This window comes from Carlito syrichta, unplaced genomic scaffold, assembly GCF_000164805.1.
Source record: "Carlito syrichta isolate Samal-C Ts95f unplaced genomic scaffold, Tarsius_syrichta-2.0.1 Scaffold307324, whole genome shotgun sequence".
In the NCBI taxonomy this organism is placed as follows: domain Eukaryota; kingdom Metazoa; phylum Chordata; class Mammalia; order Primates; family Tarsiidae; genus Carlito; species Carlito syrichta.
Window position 1 is genome coordinate 203,253 of NW_007251420.1, and position 12,327 is coordinate 215,579.

The window sequence follows — 12,327 nt, forward strand, 5'->3', positions numbered from 1 at the left end:
TAGGTGGGAGTGCAGTGTCATGATCACAGCTCACCGCAGTCTCAACCTCCTGGGCTCAGATGATCCTTCTGCCTCAGCCTCCTGAGTAGCTAGGACTACAGGCATGCACTAAGGCGCCCAGCTAATTTTTTAAATTTTTTTGTAGAGACAAGATCTCACTATGTTGTCCAGGTTGATCTCAAACTCCTGGGCTCAAGCAATCCTCTCGCCTCAGCCTCCCAAAGTGCTGGGATTATAGATGTGAGCCACTGCGCCTGGCCCTTTTTTTACTTTTAAATGTCAATTTCTTCACTTTACTGTACATATACTTACTAAGACAGGATAATTATAATAATATACTTACTAAGACAGCATGCTAATTAAAGACTCTCCCTGATGTTTTATCATCTTAAATCATGAATAATTGATTCTATACAATTAATTGCTTTTTACCATTTTGGCTCTCCAGAAATGCCCGCATCTCCTCCCTGGCACTCCAGTGAAATGGATGAGGTTGTTCTTTTTTCACGATGGGGTCTCCTACAAATGCTCAGGCCTTTCTGATTTCACACTGAGGTTGTTGCCCTTCCCAGGCCTGGAGGAGCAGAGTGGCATGGGAGACTCAGAGGGGAAAGGCTAAGGAATCTCTTATTTGAATTTCTCAACTCACCTTAGCTGAGTCTTTCCTCCACACCCAAAACATCAAAAACTTCTCCAGCCTTGGCTCCATCCACGAGCACTTTCATAGGGCCAGCCATATATTTCCAGAGTCTGCCAGCACCTCTGACCCTCCTGAGATTCCTCCCTTATCCAGTACCAGGGCCACAGCCTACTTCCTTGATCTTTCTTTCTTTCTCTAGGCCTACCCCATCTTTGCTTTACTTCCCTCTTTTTTTTTTTTGAGTTGGAATCTCACTCTGTCACCCAGGCTGGAGTGCAGTGGCATGCTCACAGCCACCACAGCCTCGATCTGCTGGGCTCAGGTGATCCTACTGCCTCAGCCTTCTAAGTAGCTGGAAACACAGGTGAACACCATCACACCCAGCTAATTTTTTTGATTTGCCATAGAGATGAGGTCTTGCCAAGTTGCCCAGGCTGATCTTGAACCCCTGGGCTCTCACCTACGCCTCCCAAAGTGCATGAGCCACCACACCTAGCCTTCCCAGTTCCTTCTTATTCTGTTAATTATGCATATTACAGTTTCTCAACATTATTTTATAACACTTACACTTACAGTTTTAAAGAAGGTATGCAGAAGAAAATCTCCATACCCTAGAATTTCATACAAAGGGGACTCATGATTAAGAAGGTAATTTTATCACAGTATTGAGTAAACCTACTGAGCTGGCTTGGGCAGAAAGAAAGAGAGAGAAAGAGGGAGAGGGAGGAGAGAGAAAGAAAACAAGAGAGAGAGGGAGGGGAAAGATTGTTTATATTACAAAAACAAAGGAGTTTCTCACATTCCCAAAGCAGAATGAAGAGCCATGCTCAAGTGGGTGGACTGCAGCACCCTCTCAGTCCCCTCTCTGGGTCTGCATGACCTCTTCCCAGGACTTCACCCTTAGGGCTGCTTCTCCTCTCTGTGCTCTAGCCCTTTCAGCCTCTCTATGCTGTTTGTTTCCAGTTTGTGTGCTCTCACCCCCGGAAACCATCAGGAAAGGCTCCGCTAACTCAGAACCCCAATCCGACATGTCCAGGCTTGGGTCAGGTGTCTAAATAACTGTTCCTGCTCCCACTAACTGTGGCCTGGGGCATGAAACACGTGTTGCACAAACACGGCTGTCCAGAGGTTGTCTTTGTGGGTGTGGGTGCGTGGGCTGGACAGACATCCCAAAACCACTGACCACAAAAGCGAGCAGTTTCTCTCCTCTTCCTCTCTCCGAGAACATATTTGGAATTTGTGCACAGCCTTCTAGAAAAAGAATGTTATTTCTCTGAAGCTGGGACTTCATACAATTGGCAAGAATGACTTTGGTATCTTTAGGTTCTGACTCCCACTCCCCAGTACTCCATGGCCTTGAGCCACCCAAGCCCCCCTCCCTACCCCGCCACCTGCGTTCCACCCCCAGCTCTAGTTCCTTGTCCTTGGTGCTTTTCTTGCTGAGGCTAATCCCACCGATGTGCTGCTCCTGAGTGTTAACTTGTCAAATGCATTCACCCAGCAAATATGTATTGAGTGTCCATGCTGTGTGAGCCCCATGTCAGGAGCCAGCAGCATGAAATGAACAAGACAGACCCTAACCTTACAAAGTTGACCCAGCGATCCATCCAGGTGCCTAAGAGGGAGAAAATCTCTGAAAAGCCTTGCCCAGAGGACCCCAAGGCCTTATCCTGATACTGATTTCCTGGTGGTCATAAATGCCTCCCAGGTCTTTATTAGGATTTGAAGGGTACTCTGCCTGCCAGTGTGTAGGCCACTACATCATTTTGTGCCAAGTCGCTCCCCATCCGGTAAAAGCATGATTCTCTGCACATCTTTTGGAGTGCCCCCTGAAGCTGGTCCCTGCCCAGGTTATATCTCTCCCAGCAACTGCTGGTTGAATCCATTCCTACAGTTGGGCTAATGCTGTGTGACCCTCGCTGTGAGCTATGGAACCGAGGGGCTATTACCCGTGGCATTTCTCATTACATGGATTAATGTCTAATGCACACGCATGTGGGACCTGGAGGGCATTCGAGAAACCTTGATCCTGCAGCCCAGCATGTGGTGAACTAACCCTTCTGTGGGCAAGAGGAAAGGACAGAGAGAGCCTGGGGATGGACAGGAAGGGGTAGCGTGGAGTTTAGAAGCTGAAAAGGATGGAATGCTTAGAGGGAGTGGGGTGGTGACTAGTAGGAAGGAAGGAAACATCTCACCTGCTGGCATCAACAATAATAGTGATAACACTTATTGAGTGACTGGTGTGTGCCACATACTCTGCCAGCCACATTGTATCTGTTGTCTCATTGAATTCCCATCACCGATTATTATTCCCACTTCATAGATGAAGAAACTAAGGCTCAGAGAGCTTAATGCCTTTCCCAGGATCCTACTGTTATAGCAGAGGCAGGTTGTAAGCCCAGGTCTTGGCTCTTAAATCACCTCATGGAAAAATAGAATCTTTCTGGAAGCCTTAGGGATCTTTCTGTGGGAGTTGAGGACACCCACAGCACCTGACTCGGTGTGGGCTGCTGGGGCTCTTCCAGAGGAGTTGTGACAACCTCAACCACAGGGCAGAGTGCCGGGACTCTCCCGGGGCCCAGCCATTCACTGCCCTGCCTTACCTGCCCTGCTCTGCCCTGCCCTGCCAGAGCCTACTGAGGCAAAAACTCCAGAAACATCTGCTAAAGGGGCCTACATGATGGTTGTTTGGAGCCCAGCACTAAACACACATTTCTGACCTTCGGCTTCTGTCTTCTCAACTTTATAATGGGCATACTTACTTGGGAGCTGAGATGGAAGGATCCCCTGAGCCCAGCAGGTCAGGGCTGCGGTAGCTGTGATCATGCCACTGCACTCCTGCCTGGGCCACAGAATGACTGACACAAAAAAATGAAATAAAATTAAAAAATAAGATGCGCATACTTGATCATCAAGCCTTTGGTATAAAAATGTGGCCAGTGGAGCCAGCCAATGAGGCAGTGTGGGAGGAGGAAGTCAGGACATGTCGGCTCCCTCCCACGAGGCTCTGCTAACCTGCACTAGGGCCTGGGGAGGCCTTCTGTCCGGTAACCTGGATCTCAGTTTTCTCATTCGTGAAATGAAGGGTTTGGACTCCACCATCACTAAGCTTCCTTCCAGCTCTGAGACTTAGTGAATTCAGGGTTTTTAGCTCCCTGGAGCAGCCTCCGCTCAGTGACCTCTAATCAACCTTGGTACATTTTAAGTACTTAGTAAGCACTTGTTGAACCAAACCCAGGAGATTAGGAGTTTCTCAGAAGGCAAAATAATTCCCCAGTGGGGATCACCACGCACCCTGAAGTGACCAGTTCCCACTGTTCATAGACTCTCAGAAAACACCGACGGATGACATTTGGCACTTTGCCTTAGAGGTGGAGGAACAGGAGGAAGATTGGGAATTTGGGTTTAAAGCTAGGGAAGGAGAGAAACCAGCTACTGTGGTACATTGTGGATCAAGCATCGATTGCTGTGAAATGCAGTGTTTTTCACAGCAAATACCCCCTTCCACAGTCACACCTCCACCCTTGGGGCTCTGAGGCTGAGAGGACATGGCCCTGTCAGGTCACTCTCTGGCCAACTCACTTGCCACCAAGACTTGTAAGGAGGTGGGGGGGGGGTAGTCTCAAGGCAAATCCTACCTCTGCCTTACAAGGGGGCCAGAGGAGAGGTACCTGGGCTCTCCTAGGCACTCCCAGAGCCCCCATGCATATCTAGAAAGGTTTATGGGGGAGGAGTAGAGGAGTAATTTTGCAGGTCCTCAACTGCCACGGCTCCCACTTCAGCCCTCACTTCCTGCTTGAGGCTCTGCATGGCCACTGAGCTCCTGTGCACCTGCAACCTCTCTCTCTCTCTCTCTGTCATGCTCCCCTTTCTCTCTGTCCTCTCTCCCTGTCTCTCTCCCCCCTCTCCCTTTCTCCCTCTCTCAATTCACTCTTGCTGTAGTTTTTCTCTCACACACAATTTTGCCTAATCTCTCACACCTACCAACTCTCATTTCTCTCCACACAGAGCCTAGCTCTCCACCTCCCCAGTCTTTCACACATTCTTTCTCTCTCTCCCCACCCCCTTCTCCTCTCCTTACAACTCCCCTGGTGCTTATCTGGAAACAAAAGTGAGTTTGTTGTGTGAGGAAGAGGACTTGTGGAAGCAGTGACCAGGGTGGCAGCAGCAGAAGCAGGCTGGGGCCAGAGGCAGCACCGACAGCTGGGGACCCTAGCACTCTGCTATTCCAGGGAGCAGGTAAGGCTGGGCTGGGTCCCGCCATTCTGCTCTCTGCCTTGTCTTCTCTCTTTATGACTGGGGTTGTTTTTCTGCCTTCTCATCGATCTCGAAAGGGGAAGGGGATTTCAGATTTAAGGAACAATAGGCACAGGGTCCCCAGGAGTGGCATGCCCTTCTCTTCAGAGAACTGTGTGTGGTCTGATATGGCTGGGTGAGGGACATGCCAGAACCTAGAAAGGCAGGATAGGGCCAGATCAAAGGGATGTTTTGAGTTATGTCACTGACCCTAGACTTTAGGGAATAGAAAGCCATTGAAAGTTCTTCACCTGGAAGGTAACATGATCAAATTGATACTAAGAGTGGTTCTTGGCCAGGTATAGTGGCTCATGCCTAATCCCAGCACTTTGGGAGGCCGAGGTAGGAAGATTTCTTGAACCCAGGAGTTGGAGACAAGCCTGGGCAACATAGCAAGACCTCATGTTTACAAAAAACATCACACAGCTGGGAGTGGTGATGCACGTCTGTATTCCCAGCTAGTTGGGAGGCTGAAGTGGAAGGATGACCACTTGAGCCTGGTAGGTTAAGGCTGCAGTGAGCCATGATCGTGTCACTGCACTCCAGCCCAGGTGACAGAGTGAGACCCTAACTAAAATAAATAAATAAATACAAATAAAATGAAATCGTAGTTCTTGAACTATGATCCCATGGAGAATTGGTGTGGCCCCTCAGAATCAAGCAGTCATATCTTCGCCATTTGAAAAACCCCAAGGTTATTTTCTCAACTATTGGTTTTTCTTCTAAAAAAATTTCCTTGAACATTTGGTATCTGCTAGCAAGTGCCAGCAATCAATAAATAAGCCCATGAAAAGGATATAAGTTAAAAGTAATAGAAAAATTCAGAAATTTAAAACCCGTTTAAACAAATGAGACGTATTAAGCTATATATAGGTAAATTAATCATTTTCTGCTAGTGAAATTGTCTAACTCATGCACATATTTTATGTTGTTCACAGAGTACTGTGACTCCCAGGAGTCCACCACGTGAATGTGTTTGAAATGTTATCAAAGCAAACTCTGCCGCTACATTGAGAATGAGGATGCATGGGGCCACCAAAGGCAGTGATAGAAGCAGAGATAATGACATCCTGAACCAAGATGGCAGCAATGGGTAGGGATTAAAGGGAGAAAGCTAAAAAAATGTTTAGGAAACAAATGAAAGCAGTTAGTGTCCAGATGGACATGGATGGTGAGAGAGCAGGAGCTTCAGAAGAGAGTCCAACATTTCTTGTCTGGATGGCTGGGTAGCTGGGGGTGCTCTTAATCAAAACAAAGGAGGGAAGGGTTGGGTCATTGGAAAAGGAATCAGATCTGTTTTGAATATGCTGCTGTTGGCTTGAGAAGGCTGCAGAGCTCCCAGGTGGAGCAGTCCAGCTGTCAATAGTTGGAATGCTCAGTACGCATGGTGTATTGCCTGGACACAAAGGTGACTTGTTTATAGGGGGATACCACAAAGAATACAAGCTAGCCCAGGAGGAATGTGGAAAGAAAGGAAAGGAGAAAACTAAGAAGGCATTTGGGGAAGATCAAGACTTCGATGATAACTAGGCAAGAGGAACTGGGGAAGTACATTGAGCAGGAATCTGCAAAGAGAGAGGAAAAATATCAAGAAAGTGCCATGTTGTTAGAACCAAGAGTAACATTTCAGTTCAGAGGGGGTGGCCAGCACCACTGATGTCCCAGAGAAATAAGCCAGATCATAGTTTCACAATACTGTTGGTTTGATTGATTCTATTAATTCTTTAGTTTGGCAAAAAGATAACAAGAGGGATCTGAGGGGAGGGGTTGTAAACTTGGGTGCATAGCGATAAATGAGATTAGGGTAGTAGCAGGGAGTAGTGGGGGCCATGACAAAGGCATTTTTCCACCTATGAAGGCATCATCATCATCAGCTCTAGTTGATTGTTGCCAAACAGGAATATGGCACAGTGATCAGAGCATCAGAATCTTCAATAAAAGTCAGAAATCTGGATTTTTATAGGAAAATTTACAATTCTTTATCTTAGCAATAATTTCAAAAGCTTTTATACTCTGTGAGGGCTGAATGGAACACATCTTTGAGCTGCCAGTTTGAAATCTCTCCCTTAGTCAATGTCCTTAGCGTGGTGGAAGTGGAACCAGTTGCTGCCAGTTAGGAGGAGATTGGGCAAATAGTGGTGACAGTGAATGTAGACAATTCCTTTAGGAAGTTGGGAGTAAAGGAAGAGAGGTGGTGAGCAGGAGAGCCCAGGAGACAGGGAGGGTCAGGGGAGGGTGTTTTGTGGGTAGCAAGAGCTGTTTGTAGGGTGAGAGTATGAGGGTGGCAAAAGGGAGATTGAAGATCGAGGTGAGGAAAGGTTAGTAGATGAAATAAGAATCTGAAAGAGACTGGATGCTGTGCCTCATGGCTGTATTCCCAGCACTTTGGGAGGCTGATGCAGGAGGATTGCTTGAGCCTAAGAGTTCAAGACCAGCCTGGGCAACATAGCAAGACCTTGACTCTACAAAAAAAAAAAAAAATCGAAAAAATTAGCCAGGCATGGTGGTGTATGCGGTAGTCCCAACTGCTCAAGAGGCTGAGGTGGAAGGATCACCTGAGCCCGGGAGGTCGAGGCTGCAGTGAGCCATGATTATGCCACTGCACTCCAGGCTGGGTGGCAAAGTGAGTCTCCCCCCCCAACTCAAAAAAAAAAAATCTGAAAGAGGCAGAGGGGGATGAGTGGGACCAGGAATTAGGTGGGAGGAAGGACTCCTTTTGCTCAAGGATGGGTGGCAATAGGGGTAGAATTGGAAGAGAGGAAATTGATGGATTTCATACCTGGAGGCTTTTATTTTCTCAGTGAAGTGGGGCAGAAGACATTTGAGAGGAGCAAAGGTTGGGAACAGCATCAAGGGACATGGAAAAAGGTGCTGAGAAGGATAAGAGGAAGATTGCTGCACTTGAGACCTGCAGAGGGGAGAAACCCTTACAGCAGGACTTATGAGCTGTGTGTGGGGGTTGGTGGTGGGTGAACTTGAGCACCGGTTACAGTTCAAGTCCTGTGTCAGGTGTTTCATCCTCTTGATCTGATTTATTCCTCCTCCCTTCACTCATGGATAAGTGGCAACCCTGCGAGTCACACCCAGGTCTAGTTGGATTGTAAGTACGTTGTACACTCTCATTCCACCTTACCACCATCCCACACTGCCTCCCATGGAGCCCTCAGACACACCTGCAGAGACTGGGCTAGTGAATTCTTGTTTGGGCATTGACTAGCCGGTTTTATTAAGTCAAGGGGAAAGAGAATGGAGGGTGTGATGAAAGAAAGAGTAGTTGAGGCCGGGCACAGTGGTTCACGCCTGTAATCCCAGCACTTTAGGAAGCAGAAGCAAGAGGATTGCCTGAGCCCAAGGGTTTGAGACCAGTCTGGGCAACTTGGCAAGACTTTATCTCAATAATATATTTAAAAATTAGCTGGGAGTGGTGGCACTACTTAGAAGGCTGAGACAGAAGTATCACCAGAGCCCAGCAGACCAAGGCTGTAGTAGCTGTGAGCGTGTTGCTGCACTCCAACCTGGGTGACAGAGATTCTGACTCAAAAAAAGAGTAGTTTAAACTACTGACCACTGGAACTACAGGTGCATGAAGAAGTAGGCGAGGACAAAAAAAGGATTGAATGATAAACTGAGGAAATAGAGATGCTAGAGGAAGAGGAAGACTTGATGAGGCCCAGGATACAGCAGATGACAGACTGGACCGGGACAATGGGGTTGGTGAGGAAGGAATGTATTCTTGAAAACTGTCAATATGGGGGTGGAGATGAGAGAAAGGGAGATGAGGTGAGGATGACTCCAGAGTATCTAGCTTGTGCAATGGGGAGACAGGGATGCCTTTAACCTTGGCACTGGTTACCACTTTGACGTCATGTCATCCCTCTCTGCCCTTTACTCACCATGCTCTAGCCACAGTGACCAGCACATTCCCACCACAGGGTATCTGGAACAATTGAAGCCTCTTCTTTCAGATATGTAGAAGTCAATCATTCTCATCTCTCTTGTCACAGTTCCAACGTCCCCTCCTCAGAGACCTTGTGACCAAGCTATCTACTGTAGCTCCTCTTGTCATTTTGTTAATTTTAAAGAACTTATTATTATCTGAAATGGTCATTTATGGATTTGTTTACTTGTTTATTTCATGTCTCTATCACTGGACCATAGGCTCAAGCGATAAGGACACATAGGTCTATACAGCTTTATTTTCCAACATTTAGAATAATACTTGGTACATAGTAGGCATTCATTAAAGATTTAGAGAGGGAAGGAAGGAAGACAGGAGGGAGGAATGGAGGAGAGAAGGAGAGAGAAAAGAAAGGAAGAAGGGAAGGGAGGGAGGAAGAAAGGAAGAAAAAGAAAAGAAGGAAGAAAACAGGACAAGCATGTGTGGGGGAGGGTACACATTCAGTGTTGGAATGCTGAGTTTTGAGGTGCCTGGGAGACACCTAGGAGATGACTTCTAGTGAGCAGTTAGAAAGCCAGCAGGGAGCTCAGGAGACAGACTATCACCTTGCCCAGGAAGAAGGTGGGCCCGCATGACACAAGGGTGCTCATATATTCTTTCACATGGCTGACTGCCTCTTCAAGGCCAGAGTTGGGAATTTCTGGTTTGGGGCCCAGTAGGGAAAAGGATCTCTCCAGATTGGTTATGCTGAATGGGTCAGAGTGTCTGTCCCTTCACTTTTCTATTCTATTCTGTTCCTGGTTCTTGCTGCTGCCCTGATGTTGGCCATTTCCCATTCCTCTTCACTGTCAGCTCAAGACTCTGGACCTGAATGCAGACTAAATCCTTCATCTCTTTTACCTTAAATAGTATCATGCCCACAACTGATCCACAGTAATGTGAGTCCACCTTCACCCAGGAACTTGACTTAGTGTTACTGATTTTTGAAATACTGTTCCCTCATGCTTGGCTCCTCTCCCATTTCTGTTGGCTTTGGGGCCCTCCTGCCTTCCATGGGACATTCAGCAGACTCTGCTGTCCTCCTTTTGCAGGGTCCCCAGCTGCTGAGCAGCTCCAGGACATCCTGGGGGAGGAAGATGAGGCTCCCAACCCCACCCTCTTCACAGAGATGGACACCTTGCAGCATGACGGAGACCAGATGGAGTGGAAGGAGTCGGCCAGGTGAGGTAGAGACCTAGGAAGAGATGGAGGGGGTTTCTGCTGCAGTCCCGTGGGGCCCTGCTGGGCTGACTCTCTTGGTAGGAAGCGGCACCTTGTACCTTGAGTTCTGCCACAGAGCTTTCTGGTCCACAAAGACCCTCCCACCTGCCTTCTTTGGGATCCATAAAGATGTTTGACACTAAGCATCAAATAGAACCTCATGACATTGTCCTTATCCTCAAAAAAATTAAAAGCCAAGTAGCGGGCTAGATAAGGAGTCACCCGTGAGATCCAAAGATAATAATACAAGGGCATATACAGTCATTTCTCTGTATCTGTAGGAGACAGGCTCCAGGTTCCTCTGAGGATAGCAAAATCAGCACATACTCAAGTCCCCCAACTGGACCTGCTGAATGACTTATAGGAAAAGTCAGCCATGTATACAGGTTTTGCATCCTGTGAATACTGTATTTTCTATCCCTGTTTAATTGAAAAAAAAATCTGTATATAAGTGTACTGTGCAGTTCAAACCCATGTTATTCAGGGCCAACTGTATTCTTTAATGTCAAATGATTCAAGCTGAATGCCATAGAAGGGGAAGTACCAACCAGGCTGGGATAGATAGGGAGGGCTTCCTGGAGGAAGCAGAATATGTGCCAGCCACCTTGAGTAGCAGGGAAAATCCAGATGCAGAAGGCTAAGGGGCCACTGAAGAAAGGGGACTTGGCAGAGTTTGGGGCTGGACAAACAGAATCTTGTCCAGCCTGGGCTCTTCCCTCACCCACCTCCCTTGCTGTTTGGAGCCAGAAAGAGCAGGTTGGGATATCCCTCAGTTTCCCTGCTCCATGTCTCCTGCAAGGGTATCTGGAAGAAAAGTCACTGGCTGGACTAGCACATCCCTACAGGCCTCAGGAAGGAATTAATTCCCAGCCCCACAGCTGGGTCTGGTCCCTGAGTGGAAGCCATTAAGCCTCTTCCTATCAGCCCGATCCTTGAACCCTTTTTGTGCTGAGATTCACACAAAGTTGCAGAGTTGGAACCATAGAGGGAACCATGGGGTGCGGAGAGAGCACCATACATAGTGATAGTACAAGAGATGGGAGAGCCAACAGACTGGAGGGGACCTGCACAGGGACAATAGGAAAGATGGAAGAACTGGAAGACTAGAGGGGAACCTACATAGTGAAGTCACAGGAGCCCAGAGAGGGACAAGGTAAGGAGTGGGTTGCTGCTGCCCATAGCCCCAGTGCCTGGGACAGAGTGGCCTCTGAACTGCACTGGATGGTCAGCAGTGCCACACGCTTCCAAGAGTCCAAGGAGAAAGAAGGGCATGAGGCAGTAAGGAGGGGACCTGGGAAGCTCATAGAGAGAGTCTGGAAGACAAACTATGCCGATGTTTCTTCAACCTGTTTTTGCATTTTGTCCATGTCCTCCCAGAAGTAAAAACATTACTTTGATTTAAATTAACTTTTTTAGACTGGGTGCAGTGGTGTATGCCTGTAGTCCCAGCACTTTGGGAGTCCAAGGGGAGAAGGTTGCTTGACTCCAAGAACTCATGACCAGCCTGGGCAACATAGTGAGATCTTATCTCTAAATAAATAAAGAATACACTTTATTAAATTAAAATTTAATTTAATTTCTTTCTAATGAGAGAAACAATACTTAGGAATAAGATGTGTCAGGTAGGGTGGGTTTCTAGAGTGCCACAAGCATCATAATAAAAATTTTTCAACCTTGGGAATGATAGTATCCCAGTTGAGAATGCACAAACCAACTCCTAGCTGTGCACAGGACTGGCTCTGCATGGAGGCCAACAGGACCCCCGAGCCTAACAGCCACCCCCAGCCATGACCTGGGCTCTTCCCTCACCCACCTCCCTTGCTGTTTGGAGCCAGAAAGAGCAGGTTGGGATACCCCCCGATTTCCCTGCTCCATGTCTCCTGCAAGGGTATCTGGAATAAAGGCCACTGGCTGGACTAGCACATCCCTGCAGGCCTTGGGAAGGAATTAATCCCCAGCCTCACACCTGGGTCTGGTCCCTGAGTGGAAACCGTTGAGCCTCTTCCTATCAGCCCATTCCTTGAATACTTTTTGTGCTGGGATTCACAGACTCATCCCCTTCAAGCTGCACAGTGACTATGAGGGGGTCAGGAACTACTGTTACCCCCATTTTATAAGAAGGAAACCAAGCCGGGCTCAGTGGCTCAGCCTGTAATCCCGCACCTTGGGATGCGGAGGTGAGTGAATTGCCTAAGCCTGCGGGTTCGAGACCCGCCTGGGCAGCGAGACCTCA

General features: G+C 47.8%; 1 protein-coding gene across 1 annotated transcript in view; it reads left to right on the top strand.

Moving 5' to 3' along the window:
- The window catches only part of SLC4A5 (solute carrier family 4 member 5), a 111,996-nt gene that overhangs the window by 33,069 nt on the left and 66,600 nt on the right, over window positions 1-12,327 (top strand). The window contains exon 5 of the mRNA XM_008064375.1: window positions 9,926-10,055. Coding sequence (XP_008062566.1) covers window positions 9,926-10,055 — 130 coding nt within the window. The remainder of the gene's footprint in view (window positions 1-9,925; window positions 10,056-12,327) is intronic.